Source organism: Crinia signifera, chromosome 2 (assembly GCF_055691185.1).
Source record: "Crinia signifera chromosome 2, ASM5569118v1, whole genome shotgun sequence".
Classification (NCBI taxonomy): Eukaryota; Metazoa; Chordata; class Amphibia; order Anura; family Myobatrachidae; genus Crinia; species Crinia signifera.
The window spans coordinates 325,335,131-325,353,172 of record NC_139218.1 but is presented as its reverse complement, the minus strand read 5'-3'; the positions used below and the strand labels follow the sequence as shown (position 1 = coordinate 325,353,172).

At 41.4% G+C, this 18,042-nt stretch overlaps 1 protein-coding gene across 1 annotated transcript in view; it reads left to right on the top strand.

The window, feature by feature from the left end:
- Positions 1–1,583: 1,583 nt before the first annotated feature.
- The window catches only part of TAC3 (tachykinin precursor 3), a 55,647-nt gene continuing 39,188 nt past the window's right edge, over positions 1,584–18,042 (top strand). The window contains exons 1-2 of the mRNA XM_083169338.1: positions 1,584–1,733; positions 16,842–16,978. Coding sequence (XP_083025464.1) covers positions 16,868–16,978 — 111 coding nt within the window. The 5' untranslated portion in view covers positions 1,584–1,733; positions 16,842–16,867. The remainder of the gene's footprint in view (positions 1,734–16,841; positions 16,979–18,042) is intronic.

Genomic DNA, 18,042 nt, shown 5'->3' with positions numbered 1-18,042 from the left:
CGATCCGATGCACGGTCCCGCGGGTCGGTCGGTCGTTATTGAGATCCTACCTGCTGCAGGTAGGATCTCAATGACGACCATACAGCCGGGTGCGGGTCGCCATCGGATCGGACCCGCTCACGGTGCACATCGTGAGCGGGTCGTGCCCCCCCGCGTCACCGTGAGCGGGTCGGACGAGACACTGACGACCCGCTCACGATGTGCATCGTGAGCGGGTCGTCCTGGTGTGTACCCTACATTAGTCTACACTGAAACATGAGTTCTACCCACTTGGTTACAGATGTCGTATATATTGTGAGGAATCACCATCTTGGACTAATTGTGATACAGTTTCCAGATTCCTTCCTCCAGCAGACTACCTGTGGGGTAATACTAGATGGATATATCTGTTGATATGAGGTAATACCATTCATAATCCAGTCCAGGCTTTATGCTATTACCAGACTGTGGAAATTTTAAATGTGTAGTGTTGGAAATTGCTTTACCTAAAAATACCATAAATATCAATAACAGAATCACCTGGTACAGATGTAGCCGTTCTCATCAGAGCGGTTCCCATCACACTACCCACCGTCCGTCAGAAAGGGATGTGCTCCCACAAGACACTCGCATGTCCCATCCTTGGCAATGGGACGAGCCAGTGTGTGAGACGCTCGTGCGTCTCTGTCCTGCCATATGCCAGCTCCAGCGATATGGCGAGCTGGCGGCATGGGGGGAGGGGCCCCATCTGTATAATCATTTTAATTACAGCACTGCGTAATTCTTGTATTTAATATTTAATAGGCATTATGGTGTGTGGTATAATATGTAATTTGCATTATGGTGTGGCATAATATGTAATAGGCATTATGATGTTTGGCATAATAAGTTTTAGGCATTATGGTGTGTGGTAGAATATGTAAAAGGCATTACGGTGTGCAGCATAATGTATAATGGGCATTATGGTGTATGGTTTAACATATAATAGACATTACAGTGTATGGAATAATATATAATACGCATTACAATGTGTGGCATAATGTGTAATGGGCATTACATTGTGCGGCATAATGTGTAATGGGCAGTACAGTGTGCATAATCCTGGTGCAGTGTGTCCAAGGGGTTCTACTTGGCGCAAAATGTCTAAAGGGCTCTCCCTGTTGCACTGTTCCTAATCTTATTGTGTGAGGGGGCACCAATTCCTTGTTTTGCACAGGGCACCAAAATGTCCAGTTAGGGCACTGCTGCTACTGGACACATTATGTGTATAAGAGCCACAACTACTTCTGCCATTATACATCCTCTTTGCACGTGCTGTCTCTTTGTAAAGTATGGGAGTGCGCAAATATATAGTCTGTAGGGGCTCAGCGAACACACTAGCACCGGCCCTGAATATAACCACATAGAATAAGATACGGGTGAACAAAATAATATAATTATAATTATCATCAATATCAACATCATAATAATCAATATCATTAAAAAAATATTCCTACAGGAAAACATTTGCAGAGATCGGATACAATATTTAATGTAGGCAAAATGCTGGAAAAAGACAGAACGCAGGAGAAAGGCAGAGATTGTAGGAAGGAAGATAAATAGGATGAGTTACACCGAAGAGAGGGAGAAACAGGATTGAGTGACAGGAACATCGCATCATCGAGGACTCGTGTCTGTATTTAAAGGCAGAGATCGCTATTCAGACTCCTCAAGGCATCCACAGCTCTACCAGCACAGAGCATCAGAACTCACAGGTACAGCTACAACGATCATGTTTGGTTACAGGCTACAGCAACTGCAAGTTAGGGATATTAAGTCTAGTAAGGCATGTAAAGTCTAGTATTGTAGTGTTTGCTTGCAATAGGATGAACATTATCTTCAGTATATTTGCTAAAATGTGATTAGGAAAGTTGTTTAGTTTTACTTATGTAAGCTATGAAAAGACTGATGTGCTTTCTTTTCTGCACTATACACAGAAGCTTAGGTAAAACAAATAGTAAATAGCATATTTGCAAAAATGTGATATCAAGCTGAATCTGTTGTTTAATATTATAAAATTAGTGAAGAGTGCTTAATAATTAACTCGGTGCATATTTGGTGATACTGGAAAATGTATTATGTACTCAAAAATGTATTTTGTATGAAAAACTTTGGGCCAGATGTAATAGGTTGTAAGAATCCGAAAGTGAGATTTTTGGGAGAGTTTTTCCATTTTTTTAAAGCGGCAATTGTTTACACTGAAAAACCAGGTTGATTTTGCCATGTAATTGATTGCCGCTTAAAAATGGGAAAACTCTCAACATCTCTAACTTTCTGATTCTCACACCCTATTACATCTGGCCCCTTGTGTCCTTGCCTTCCTATTATAACTAATTAAAAAAAATATCTTGTTTCCAATTAGCATTTTGTATGGAATAAGGCTATAAACTGCCCTTACTGTAGATGTGCACTACAGGCATGGTAACCTTAGAAGCATCTCACATTTAAAATAATTCCTCCCACTTGTCCATAGTAACTTACTGTATAAACCAGAATTCTAACTGCAAAATAAAGGTTACTTTATACAGTAATTTACATATCTGAGGATTTTTCCAAACACAGATTAATGGGTATTTATTAATATCATTGTAACCAAGTCTATAATCCTTAAACGGGATGAAAACTATACGATTATCTGTCCAGTCTTTCTGGTTGGAGGAAATCTGGTAATGTATGGGATCAAATGACAATCAACCGAAATGGTCAAAAATGGTCATTCAGACAAATTGGAAAAATCCATTTGATTTAACAGATTTATCCAACCGTCCATTTTTGGCTGATTTTTAGTGTTTGGCAGAAAATGGTCAGTTTTCTTTTGCTCCCATGCAGTACCAGATTTATTAGTGTTTACAGAAGAAGTTTATAGATCTATGGAATTAAGGTATCCATATTTGGTCTAACTCTTGAAATGTATTATGTTGATACTGTAGTGAAGAAAGAGAGTAATGAATTACTACAGTACATATCAATGGAATGTGACATAATATTTTGACAAATATGTTTCTACTGTTACAAAGACTGAACTTGTAAGGAAAAGTCCATTGTATTTAGTGATGCTGAATGACAGATTCCTAATGCAGACATACAGGGTGGTGTGTGCTGTAGGCTAAACCTTTACCTGGGTCATTTCTCGTCCTCTGCTTAACCCTTTGAGTGCTAAGTGAATTTGTCAAAATAGGTGTGAAAAATATCAAGCAAAATATTTGTATTCCTCATAATGACCTCTAATGTTTACCTTATATAGGAAATGTAATATTTTTTTTACACATTTTTTATTTGAATTGATATTACAAATGTGAGCAACGCTGGTATGTTTAGCAGATATTTTGTACATCTCGCACAGAGATGTTGGCACTCAAAGGGTTAAAGAGAATACTGACACATTTAATTATAACTATAGATGAATGATTAAAAAAATAAAATGTTAATCAAAATGAAGTACTGCAGCTTTATACATTATTAGCATATCATTGAGTGTAATGTAGACCACATACATCAGCAGTGCATTACATGAACTGTGAGGTACAATAGATGTACTGTAAGTGTGAGGAAAACAAATAGATTTGTTGTCAGCTGACTACTGCATTGCTCTCAGAACACCTAGAGGTGGTGAATAGAATTGTGCATTTTAAATACATTCAAATAATTAAGATTCATGTGTTAGACATACTGTACTATGGGGTCGATCCTATTAGGTGCCAATCATTCTCAGTCGCAAATCATCATGGCACCGGGCACACTGTACGGCAGAGTCAGTCTGCTGTAAAGGGTGAGCAATTTTAAGCAAATTTGGCCCAACAAAGGGTGCGAGACTGCCTTAATTCGGGTGCAGTTTTCAGCGTTTAACCGGCAACTGAACGCCACCTCCCACCCTTTGGCGCTAATGAGATCGACGGTACTTATGTAGTATCTGGACGCCCGATTAAAAAATCGGGTCCATCGCATCTCATCGCATGCGATGCGATGCGATGGACCCGATTTTTCCATAAAATTCAATGTTAAAATGGACTGAGTCCATTTTAACATAGGATTCTATGGGAAAAAGGTCCTTTTCATTTCCCCACTATCCAACTACGCATGGAGTTGGATATAAACCTGTGGCGAGCATAGCGAGCCACTGAGCCCGAAGCGTGGCGAGCGCAGCGAGCCCCGCGAGGGGATGCGGAATACTTTTTAACGAATCCGCATCCCCTCGCGGGGCTCGCTGCGCTCATCACGCTTCGGGCTCGGTGGCTCGCTACGCTCGCCACAGGTTTATATCCAACTCCATGCGTAGTTGGATAGTGGGGAAATGAAAAGGACCCTTTTTCCCATAGAATCCTATGGAAAATCGGGTCCATCGCATCGCATCGCATGCGATTTGGTCGGATGCGATGCGATAATCGGGCGTCCAGATACTACATAAGTACCAGATCGACCCCTTGATGTGATGTGAAAATGCACATGACCATTTTCCCAGATTAATGGCAATGATTTGGTGAAAAACACATTGGCAACTCTTAGAATATACATACTTTTACCACAAAGCATTATTGTATACAATATTAATTGCTAGTTAGTAAGCAACAAGTTGTCAAAGCTAGAAAAGTGCAGTACTTTGGAAAAGTTTTGTATCCTCAACTCAAAGTACCACATGCTTAATTATAGTCTGCCATAAAGATTTTTTTTCTTAATCAAGTTTAATTAAAAATCATAATAACTGCTGTTAGGGGAGCAATGGGATATTTTTTTAATACGTTTATGGATATGAAAGTAAATGGGTCATTAAAAACACAAATAGATTAAAGTAATCTTGTGCCATTAATAAACACCCAACTAAATGTTCTGATACTGTAGCTTGGTACTAGTAGTACAATACACTGTCAGAGATACATACTGTATATAACTTCAGTCATTTTAGGTCTTGCATACATAATATGTCATGCAAAGGAATCTTATCACTCATACACTGTAGTTCCCAGAATATATGCAAATGTTATTGTGAATGTTAATAACATATATTCTACATAAAGAGTAATGTAATTTATTTTTAGTTGTCTGTTAAGAACTAAAGGAGAAGCTATACCCAAAAACACATCTTTCCCAACACATTAGACAGTGATGTGCTGCGGCCAATCAGATTCTTTCTGACAACCCTGCACAAAGCAGATTGTATTTACAAGCCCTGAGGTTGTTATGCCAGGAGAATTATCTGTTAGGTGCTAATGGGGGTGATCATCTTTGATTCTGTGCACTGGGACCTATGGCTCAGCCTCTGCTAGGTGGGTAGAGATTCGGTAATTAAAAATCATATTCTGCCAGGAATTCCTCTTACGATATGCCAGCAAGATTTTTGTCACGTAAGCCATGGTTTTGCCAGTAACATTTACACTCTATCATTATGCTGCAGCATTCCAAGCATAAACATTGCAGTTGAATATATAAGTATTATGAATTATTTCCCTTTTATTACTAATATCTCAATTTCAATCAAATCAGTCGGCTACTCATGCATTGTAAAACTCATGTATTTTTTAATCCATAAACAAACATAGTTGCCAACTAAAATGCTTTGCTGCATCGTACTGGCATTGGCAATGCATCCTACTCCTACTGTCAAGTTTGTGTCTATGCTGCTCTGAAAATGAGAAATATATGTATTTATATCCGATGCAAATGTTAAACCTTCAGTTTCTTTGCCACAAGATCCAGCTTGTTCATACTGTATGTCCCCAGTGTAATCAGGATCACTTGCCCATAGTAATTCTCTTTACTTAAGGAAGTGATAAATACATTGTTGGTTGTGTCACACCTTGTGCTCTGTTCTACGTTTGATGTCTTACTACCTCTTCACAACCTGCAAGCTTAAATCATTATATTGTGTATGTAGATCAATCACTTGGTCGCAGTTGTCACATGTTTATTAAATGCAATACATACATGGGTAATTAAATGAACTATGTTGGTTTGAAAGAATGAACTTTAATCTCCTATCACAATAGTCATTTGATTCTGGTGGTAATTTATCAAAGCTTGGAGAGGGGGGTATGGGTCATTAGGTTGACATTCGGGCCCGGAAAAACTGTCGACCTTCCCATTCTCGACTTAATACTTGTGTCGAACTTCCAAACCTGACAACCTTAGCCATGTCGACCTACTTAATTTGTCGACCTAAGCCATGTCAACCTTCAGTCGACCAGTGCCCAATGCATGTCGACCTAATGACCATAACATGGAGAAAGAGACACTGTAATTGATAGTATGTGGTCATTAGGTCGACAGTGTTTAGGCCGACAGTCAATAAGTCAAGCACTATTGGTCAACAAGCAGAAGGTTGACACATAAAAGTGTTGACATGCATTAGGTCCACATAAGTTTTTCATGAGTTTTTTTAAACGGACTTGTTCATACTTTACCATCCCAGTCGGCTTAGAGGGAGAATGTAATAGTGTGCTAAGTGCAGAAATCCATGTCAGCCAACGTAGTACACTAAAATAGTGTCCATGTTGACTTATTTATTTATTTATTAACAGTTTCTTATGTAGCACAGCATATTCCGTTGCGCTTTACAAAGGAGACAGTGATACAACAAACAGGGTATTTACAGACAGTCAAAATGTAGGAGGGCCCTGCTCGCAAGCTTACAATCTATAGGGGAAATAGGCATTGATACATAAGGATAGATACTGTATTCTTTATTGCATCGATTCCACCAGAATGCAAGGTTCTATGACTGGTTCTGGAATTTGTTATGCTTGCCTGAAGAGATGAGTTTTTAGGGAACGCTTATAGGTTTGGAGACTGGAGGAGAGTCTTATTGTGCTTGGGAGGGCATTCCACAGAGTGGGTGCAGCCCGAAGAAAGTCCTGCAGTTGGGAATGGGAGCGAGTAATGAGTGTGGATGAGAGACGACCTATGTCGACATAGACACCATAGAAACCCTGAAAAACTCATGTTGACCTTTCCCACATCGACCTTTTGCTTGTGTCGACCTTTTCACCATGCCGCCCTAATGTATGTCGTCCTTTTTCATGTGTTGACCTTCTGCCTGTCGATCAATAGTGGTTGACCTATTGAATGTCAACATTTTACTTGTCATTCTTATAAATCACACCCATAAATGACAGTTACAGTATACCCCTTTTACACAGAAAGGCAAATTACCAGGTTAAAATTGAATACCCAGTAATTTTCTATTCAACATGGGTCCTTTTTCTGTGTGAAAAGGTCAACCTGGGTCGTAAATCCCGGGCCACCAACCAAGGAATTTACCAGGGTCCAGAACCAAAATTTTTGACCCGGGGTGACCTTGTTTTCACACAGAAGAAATACCCGTGTTAATAAGCACATTACCGGGTAGACATTTTTAGCAAGGTAATTTGCTTTTTTGCATGAAGGGGGGTGTCAGACTGGGACCGGCAAAATGTCCTGGCATTCAAATACCGTTTTAAAGCCGGGATTTTCAAATTGAATGTGGTATTAGGAGCTGATTGGTTGGTGCTTCAAGCTTTGATAATGTAACTGTAAGACCCAGTGATAGCACACTCACTGAAACATTACCTCAGTGTTGTTGACCAGATAAAGGACAGTTAATATACTTCCGGACTACCGTAAAAATAACTCCTCTTACAGTATAATGACACTTTTATTATACAGAAAAGGGATGCTATCAATACAGAGCTACCATTGCTGCAGATTTATCATTTTACAATAGGGTTACAATTACTACAAAAAATTTACATAAACAGAAAAACATAAAAAAAAAGTCCTGCGCACATTTTTTCAAATCTTATGATTGCTTTTTTACTGGGACATCCTCATCCTGTGAAGTCTTGTGTGTGTGTGTGTGTGTATATATATATATATATATATATATATATATATATATATATATATATATATATATATATATATATATATACACCACACTGCAGTGTGCAGTGAAGTCCGTCGAGTGCCGCCCCCGTACCTTGGTACATACACCTGCTATTTGACCACCCTGTGGAAGGCACCGCGGCAATTGATATCTAGGTGGAGTGCCGGACCCCAACCTTTGCTATATATATATATATATATATATATATATATATATATATATATATATATAAATTCCAATAGGTGGCACTCCGTTCCCCCAATAAAAACTCAGAGGCAGTGGTCACATCAACGTTTCAATTCTTGTTAGCATTTTCGCCAGGATACAATAATACAAAGACAGAGGCTTACCTTTATACCTAGTTGATTAGACAGGTGCTGTTGCGTCCCGCAGCGTCCTCTGCCGCGCCATCGTCGTACGTCGCTCATTTGCGGCGTCATCACGCAGCCGGCATGCCGTGATGACGTCATCGCGTCAGTGCGTCCGTTCACTCTGCGCTGACGGGGCACCAGTCGGGGCGTACGCGTCCTGCAACCATGACAACAAATATACAAAAAATTAACACCAAGAAAACAGTGCAAAAAGTATCAAAATCACAAACATGGCACGTCACATAGAATGTATCACAAGTGTAGTCTACTAACAAGATGAAAATTAATGAAAAGAGGAGCTGGTTAAGTAAATAAATGTATATATCATACCAGATGCACATACATTATAACCATATAGAAAACATGGGTACTTATGTAATATCTGGGCTCCCGTTTTTCTTATGAGACCGCGTCCCCTCGCAGGGCTCGCTGCGCTCGCCACGCTTTGGGCACGGTGGCTCGCTGCGCTCGCCACACTATATAAAATCAACTCCATGCGTAGTTGGATAGTAGGGGTATGAAAAAATGGGGTGCATTTAACATGGGAGCCCAGATAATACATAAGTACCAAAACATGTAATAAATAACATGCTCCTCATGAAAAAAAAAATTTATATGAAAAGAATACAATAAATTTTTAAACAGTTACAGTAGAAACCAGACTCAGGATAAATACTGTCAGGCATTTAGGAAAAACATTATAGGGGTAACATCTCATTAAGGCCTTTGGGATGGATCACATTTAATCGGTGTATCCATTTAGCCTCACACCTAAGGAGGGCAGCGTCCCTATCTCCACCACGACGTGATCTGACAATGTGGTCGATCATGCGATATTTGAGAGAGGAGATATTGTGTCTTGCCACCAAAAAATGGCGGGCAACAGGTTGTTCACTTTTGCCTGTGGTCAGCGCTGACTTAATGGCTGAACGATGTGCAGCCATCCTCTCTTTAAATTTCCTTGTGGTCTTCCCGATGTAGGAGAGACCACAAGGACACAAAATCTGGTAGACCACATGGCTACTTTCACAGGTAAGGTGATGTTTAATATGATAAACATGACCATCATGGGGATGGTAAAATTTATCACCTTGAATGAGAAATTTACAGGTAGTACATGAACATCTGAAACAACCCCATTGTTTTTTCAAGAGGAAGTTGGTGGATGTAGGGATACATTTACCAGAAATATCGGATTTAACCAACAAATCTCTTAAGTTCTGAGGTCTGGAGAAACAGGGCATGAGTTTAGTCTGTCCCAGGCCTAGAACAGGGTCCGTTTGTACAATGCGCCAATTCTGTTTGGCTGCTCTATTAATTCTGCCAGTATACGGGTTATACTGACAGACCCAAGGAATGATGTCAGTGTTTTTTTTAGGTAGGGTTTCCTCATTTTTAAACAAAAGATCATCTCTGGGGATGGTTAAGGCCTTGGTTTTAGTGGCTAATAGATCATGGAGATGGTAACCCCTCTCTTGAAAGCGACAAATAAGATTGTCAATTTGTGTAGTAGCTGCCTCAATATTACTGTTAATGCGCAAAATCCTAAGCATCTGAGAGTATGGGAGGCTCATTTTGAATTTTTTGGGGTGAAAGCTTCTGTTATGCAAAAACGTGTTGCGATCAGTGTCCTTAGAGAACACTGTCGTGGAGATGACAGAATTCTGAATGGAGATCCTCACATCCAAGAAATCTATCTGCTCCTGATGCATGATGTAAGTAAACTTAACAGGGCTGGTACTATTGTTATGATCATACATGACCTTCTCAAATTAATCACGTGAGCACCGCCACAACAAAAACAAATCATCAATGTATCTAGTAAAGAACACGATGTTATCAGCAATTTCTCTTTTGGCAAAAAATACATCATCCTCGACCTCAAACATATATATATTGGCATATGTAGGTGCCACAGATGATCCCATGGCACAGCCCCGGGTCTGAAGAAAAAATTTGCACTCAAACAAAAATAAATTTTTGGTAAGAATGAGTTCCAGGAGATGTACAATAATATCCGTAGATTCTGGATTAAAGCCTTCCGCAGATCGCAGTAGTCTATGGACTGCTGCCATGCCATCGGCATGAGGGATCACCGTGTATAGGCTAGAGACATCGGCTGTGACTAGCCAAATGTCAGATAGAAGTGTTCCAAGATCCTGGAGTTTAAATAACAACGATGTAGTGTCCAGCAAAAAATGAGGATGTGTCCTGATAAGGGGTTGTAGGATGGAATCCAGCAGTACTGAGGTAGGTTGAAAAAGGGAGCCACGTGCTGCAATGATGGGGCGGCCAGGTGGTGGTATGCCCTTATGCACTTTTGGCAAAGTGTAGAGTAGGGGTACTAGAGGATTTTGGGGGACCAAAATGTCGTGGACCTCCTCATTGATGATATGAGCGTCCTTAGCCAACAAAAGAGTCTCTTTTAATTCTTTAGTAAGACAGTATCAGGACACATCCTCATTTTTTGCTGGACACTACATCGTTGTTATTGAAACTCCAGGATCTTGGAACACTTCCATCTGACATCTGGCTAGTCACAGCCGATGTCTCTAGCCTATACACGGTGATCCCTCGACTACTGCGATCTGCGGAAGGCTTTAATCCAGAATCTACGGATATTATTGTACATCTCCTGGAACTCATTCTTACCAAAAATTTATTTTTGTTTGACAGCGAATTTTTTCTTCAGACCCGGGGCTGTGCCATGGGATCATCCGTGGCACCTACATATGCCAATATATATATATTTTTGAGGTCGAGGATGATGTATTTTTTGCCAAAAGAGAAATTGCTGATAACATCGTGTTCTTTACTAGATACATTGATGATTTGCTTTTGTTGTGGCGGGGCTCACGTGATCAATTTGAGAAGGTCATGTATGATCATAACAATAGTACCAGCCCTGTTAAGTTTACTTACATCATGCATCAGGAGCAGATAGATTTCTTGGATGTGAGGATCTCCATTCAGAATTCTGTCATCTCCACGACAGTGTTCTCTAAGGACACTGATCACAACACGTTTTTGCATAACAGAAGCTTTCACCCCAAAAAATTCAAAATGAGTCTCCCATACTCTCAGATGCTTAGGATTTTGCGCATTAACAGTAATATTGAGGCAGCTACTGCACAAATTGACAATCTTATTTGTCGCTTTCAAGAGAGGGGTTACCATCTCCATGATCTATTAGCCACTAAAACCAAGGCCTTAACCATCCCCAGAGATGATCTTTTGTTTAAAAATGAGGAAACCCTACCTAAAAAAACCACTGACATCATTCCTTGGGTCTGTCAGTATAACCCGTATACTGACAGAATTAATAGAGCAGCCAAACAGAATTGGCGCATTGTACAAACGGACCCTGTTCTAGGCCTGGGACAGACTAAACTCATGCCCTGTTTCTCCAGACCCCAGAACTTAAGAGATTTGTTGGTTAAATCCGATATTTCTGGTAAATGTATCCCTACATCCACCAACTTCCTCTTGAAAAAACAATGGGGTTGTTTCAGGTGTTCATGTACTACCTGTAAATTTCTCATTCAAGGTGATAAATTTTACCATCCCCATGATGGTCATGTTTATCATATTAAACATCACCTTACCTGTGAAAGTAGCCATGTGGTCTACCAGATTTTGTGTCCTTGTGGTCTCTCCTACATCGGGAAGACCACAAGGAAATTTAAAGAGAGGATGGCTGCACATTGTTCAGCCATTAAGTCAGCGCTGACCACAGGCAAAAGTGAACAACCTGTTGCCCACCATTTTTTGGTGGCAAGACACAATATCTCCTCTCTCAAATATCGCATGATCGACCACATTGTCAGATCACGTTGTGGTGGAGATAGGGACGCTGCCCTCCTTAGGTGTGAGGCTAAATGGATACACCGATTAAATGTGATCCATCCCAAAGGCCTTAATGAGATGGTACCCCTATCATGTTTTTCCTAAATGCCTGACAGTATTTATCCTGAGTCTGGTTTCTACTGTAACTGTTTAAAAATGTATTGTATTCTTTTCATATAAATTTTTTTTTTCATGAGGAGCATGTTATTTATTACATGTTTTCTATATGGTTATAATGTATGTGCATCTGGTATGATATATACATTTATTTGCTTAACCAGCTCCTCTTTTCATTAATTTTCATCTTGTTAGTAGACTACACTTGTGATACATTCTATGTGACGTGCCATGTTTGTGATTTTGATACTTTTTGCACTGTTTTCTTGGTGTTAATTTTTTGTATATTTGTTGTCATGGTTGCAGGACGCGTACGCCCCGACTGGTGCCCCGTCAGCGCAGAGTGAACTGACGCACTGACGCGATGACGTCATCACGGCATGCCGGCTGCGTGATGACGCCGCAAATAAGCGACGTATGACGATGGCGCGGCGGAGGACACTGCGGGACGCAGCAGCACCTGTCTAATCAACTAGGTATAAAGGTAAGCCTCTGTCTTTGTATTATTGTATCCTGACGAAAATGCTAACAAGAATTGAAACGTTGATGTGACCACTGCCTCTGAGTTTTTATTGGGGGAACCGAGTGATTGGAAGAGTGCCGACTCCTTGCCCTCTATATATATACTGCACCTCTGCACCTTGATAAAGAGGCACACCGCCTCGAAACGTTGGGAATCCTTCCAGTCTCCTGGCATTTATTTTACTGTTGTGACGAGTGCCGCCGTAACCAAGCTCCCTATATATATATATAGTATGGGTATCCAGATGAATGAAGACCAGAGGCGGCACTCACAGTAGGTTGAAGAAAAGCAAAATATATTCAAATCATGTGGCAAAACATCACAATAACAACCGTGTCAGCAAAACGTGTGTCGACCGTTTCGAGGCTTGCGCCCCTTCCTCAGGACAGCTGACTGTGCAAAAAGGCTTAAACAGCAAATAGTGCACTGCACTATTTGCTGTTTAAGCCTTTTTGCACAGTCAGCTGTCCTGAGGAAGGGGCGCAAGCCTCGAAACGGTCGACACACGTTTTGCTGACACGGTTGTTATTGTGATGTTTTGCCACATGATTTGAATATATTTTGCTTTTCTTCAACCTACTGTGAGTGCCGCCTCTGGTCTTCATTCATCTGGATACCCATACTATACTAAGGTCTGGAAGGCACCCCCCCGTTGCCCACGATGTGCTAAGTGCCGGTCGTTACCCCATCTATATATATATATATATATATATATATATATATATATATATATATATTCTTATTGGTTCTCCATATGATTTTGTGTAAATCAACTCCATACCGACATGGTATGAGCGTACTTACTATAGTGGGCGCCCAACTAACATATAAGTACCCCTTTTGGTAACGTCAAACCTATATCTCCCTTAGGTCTTTGTAAGAATATCCTTATGCCTATCCCAAGTGTGTTCAAATTGTCTGTCTTAGGGGTACATTTACTAAGATGGGAGTTCTATGGAAGATGGGATGATTCATATAACAACCAATCTGATTCTATCTATTATCTTCTATAAGGTGCTAAATAAATAAGAATTAGATTCTGATTAGTTGTTAAGGGCAACATCCCATCTTTGACAGAACTCCCATTTTACTAAATGTACCCCTTAGACTCTACCACCTCTGATGGGAGGCTATTTTACTTATCCACTACCCTTTCTGTGAGGTAATTTTTCCTCATGTTTCCCCTGAACATCCCTCCAGTTTCCAGTTTCAGTGCATATCCTCATGTTCTAACACTTCCTATCCTTTGAAGAATATTTCCCTCCTGGACCTTGATAAAACCTTTGATATATTTGAACGTTTCTCAAAAGTGATAAAATGGAGAGTGATAAACAACCAACCAATCAGTTCCTGCCTGACATTTTTTCAAACACAGCCTGTGACAAGGCAAGTAGAAGCTGATTGGTTGTTTATCATTATCCATTTTATCACTTTTTGAAGCTTAGGGCCTTATTCTAGTTCACTCTTTCTGACAAAATCCTTCTTAGATGGGCAAAACCATGTGCACTGCAGGTGAGGCAGATGTAACTTGTGCAGAGAGAATGAGATTTTGGTGGGGTTTTACGTCAAAGTGAGATCTATATTGCAGTGCACAAGTTACACCTGCCCCACCTGCAGTGCACATGGTTTTGTCCATCTAAGAAGGATTTTGTCAGAAAGAGTGACCTAGAATAAGGCCCTTAGTGCATCTGGCCCAAGATCTTATAGTCTTTTAGTGTTACAGTATATTGTGATGTAGCCAATGCACCATAATGCTTCTTTTTACACTCTGTAATGAATTTCTGTAATGTATTTGTAACAGTTCCTTTTAGACACTAGTATTCCATAATTGTAGTCCACAATATAAACACATACCCTCCAACTGTACCGAATTTGCAGGTACAGTACCGTTTTTTAACGGTCTGTACCGGCAAATTAAACTTGTACCGAATGTACCGTTTTTTTAAAGAATTGACAGCCGGGCAGAGAAAGCTGTCTGTGCGCTGCCCGGCTGGATCTAGTTTTTTACTTTATGCCGTATAGTCATGTCAAAGCAGCAGCGGCAGCAGCCTGGTCCGACGCTGTTATCAACTCTCCCTAGTCTGGACGGCCGCGAGCCAATAGGCGCTCACGGTCCGGCAGCCGCTCATGATTGGCTGCCTGGACCGGGAGCTCCTATTGGCTCGCGGCCGTCCAGTGGGATAATTGAAAATAGACCAGGCTGCTGCCGCTACTCAGCCATCTTACTGCACCCCCCCTGCGGCGACCGCACTCCGATCTCCTCCGAGTCCCTTGGGATCCCGGCGCCAACATCAGCCTGGGTGCACGGGGCGCATGTGTACACATGTCACTGCAAGGTAACGGACGGCTATGCGGGAGACCACCACGGGTGTCTTCCGTTCTGGAGAACTTGGGAGTATAAAGATGGCGGGTATACAGTGAAAGGAGGGCACAGTGGGGAGAGAGCACGCAGGAGACTATACCCATCCAGCCGGGCAGCGCACAAACAGCTCTCTCTGCCCAGCTGTCAATTCTGTGGCTCAGGCTGCACTGACTGAATAATAAAATCTCCTCACTTGACTCTGTTATACTGTACTCTGTCCATCATGTGACATGTGCACCTGCTGCAGCTCATGTCACATGGTGGCTTGGTGGACTGCTAGCATATTAATTAAGTATATTTAATATACTTATCTATTAAGTATTAAATATACTTATTTAATATGCTAGCAGTCCACCAAGCCACCATGTGACATGAGCTGCAGCAATTGCTGGGCCAGGGGGCAGGGTGCCTGGGGATGTGACAACGCCCACTTTACCCAAGGCCACACCCACTTTACCCATGGCCACGCCCCTCCCTAAATGTGTACCGATTTCTGCCCTTCAAATGTTGGAGGGTATGTAAACAACTGGTTAATCCGTGCCCAGTGACATACTTAATTCTGTACCTGAGTCAAGCCCAGAGAAGACAGGAGGAGTGCGGAGAGGAGTTGCTGATGTACACTTAAAAGAGGGTAGGGAGAGACTCTGACAAAAATTAAGCAGCTTGATTTGTGCTTCTGCAGAGAGGGGGTAGGGCTAAAATGATGCAATATTTGAGCCGCTGATATTGCCGGTATTGTGATCTCCACCATGCCTGTATGCAGGCAGGATGTTGGGGTAAGCTTGCACTTCTGGTGCTGGAAAGCTGGGGATCCCCCAAAAATCGATACACTCCTAAAACTTCCGGGGGAGTAGGCAAGTATGAAATAGTACAAGGCACAAATACCAAAAATAAAAGTGTTTATTAAATACAAAACAATACACCGTTTCCCAAGCAAATGTTAGAAGGAAATCACAACAGCAGCATTACAATAATATTAGCATAACTGGGAGAGGTATTTAGACATATTCAGCCAATCAGACATGGCCATCAAACATCATCATCATCATCATTTAGTATTTTACACCCAGGTTGAGCACCTACAGGTCATTTGCCTTCATACAGGGACATAAGCATCTGTTTTGGTTGTGTTTAGATGCCCCCTCCCCACCTTAGTCCTGGCCCCCTTGTTATAAGGCGATGGCTTTATATAAGGTGAGCATTTACAGTTTGGCTTAATGTTTGTATGCTTGCCTCATAGCAGAAACCATTATCGGTGCTGACGTCGGACATTAACGAAGAAGATATTTGCATTATTTTCTCTGTTAACCCTTTCCTATATAGATTATACTTAAATTATGCAGAAACTATAAAGAAATGACTTTTTACTTGTTAAATATACCCCTAAATGTTAAAGATAAAGGTGTAATGGATGCCAGTACTACACATTAGTTGTATCAATTGTTATTATAATACTCATGTCTGTGCTCTAATAAGTTCGTTCTATTCCTAACAAATGAAGAGCGTACGTTTGTCATATTATCTCCACTATTGTTAATGTCTGGATTGCAACTTCAGAAGTTTACCTTTTCTATATCGTGCTTTGCCTTATTAAAATTGCATGTCCAAAATAGCCTCGTACAGATCACTGAAATGGACGTATGATTGCTGTGCCTCAGCCAGTAAAGCAATTCTATATGTTAAACACGAAAGACACTTTTAACATTCTATTTGTTTTGAAATTAATAATGCTGTTCTGCTGTCCAAAAGGTGTATAACCCTGTGCCATCGATAAGATGAGGAATTCCGCAGTTGGTCTTGCAATTCTGTTCCTGATGGCAGTGAGAACATGTCAAGGAAGCTGCGGGGAGCCACAGGACACTCAGGATTCAGGTTCTCAGTTCAAGGTACGTAGGACATAAGGAGACTGACAAATGTTATCATGAGGGTGCATGGTGGGCTCAGGGGGGCCCAGGGGTATGTGGGGCTCAGTACCCCTGGGCCCCCCTCTATCTAGCGCCCCCCTCTGGTCGGCATGCATTTTTTTTTTAACTTTTTTTTTTAGGTTTTGTGTATGGGAGTGGGGTAGTGCTGCAGCATCACCTATCTGTCATTTTGATAATGATTAATGATGCTGAACACTGGGAGCCAAGGCACACTGACTGCACAAGTGTGCAGTGCATTACTGGAAGTTGACTAAATCCCATGAGACTGCACAAGAGGTCAAAGGCTGAGAGGTTTGTGCTGAGCTCTGATTTGTGGAGCTCATCACATACTGTGCAGGCCCATGGAGGACAGCAGCAGCAGTGGCCTCGTCATAGGAGGGTTTTTATTCAGAGGCAGCGCTGAGCCTGTGAGGTCTCCTACAGAATAATGTACAAACGGACAAACACAGGCTACTCTGTGTTTTGACAGTGTAATATTCTCCCAGGCAGTTTGTGGCCAGTTAAGTTTAGTGGAAGGGGCCCCCTGTCTACAGTAACCCGGGCCCCCCGAAGGCTTAATCCGGCCCCATGAGGGTGCAGATTGTTTGAAAATGTAATAATGATGGTAACATGCTCTATTGCAAGAAACATGGTTACCAACTATAGGGGGTAATTCATAAGCAATTCCCTGCGCAGTTTGCCTGATGGAAAGCTGCACAAATGCAGGACCCATTCTAAGTATACGATTGCATAGCTATAATGCAAATGCCTCTGCATGACTGTTAGGCAGCGGCATTCACGGGGAGAGACAGGGCTGGAGACGGATGGTGTTTGGGATAATGGTGTGTGCAGTACTTGGCCTCACCACCCATTTCCAGGTGTGGTGAGGCCAAGTACTGCACACACACACACACACACACACACACACACAGAGTATATCTGTATAGAAGAAGTAAGTAGCCCCACAGAGTCTAGTCTATCTTACACATAAACTTTGTAAGTCCTCAGTTCTTGATGGGTGCCAGCTCCCCCCTAATGGTCACCAG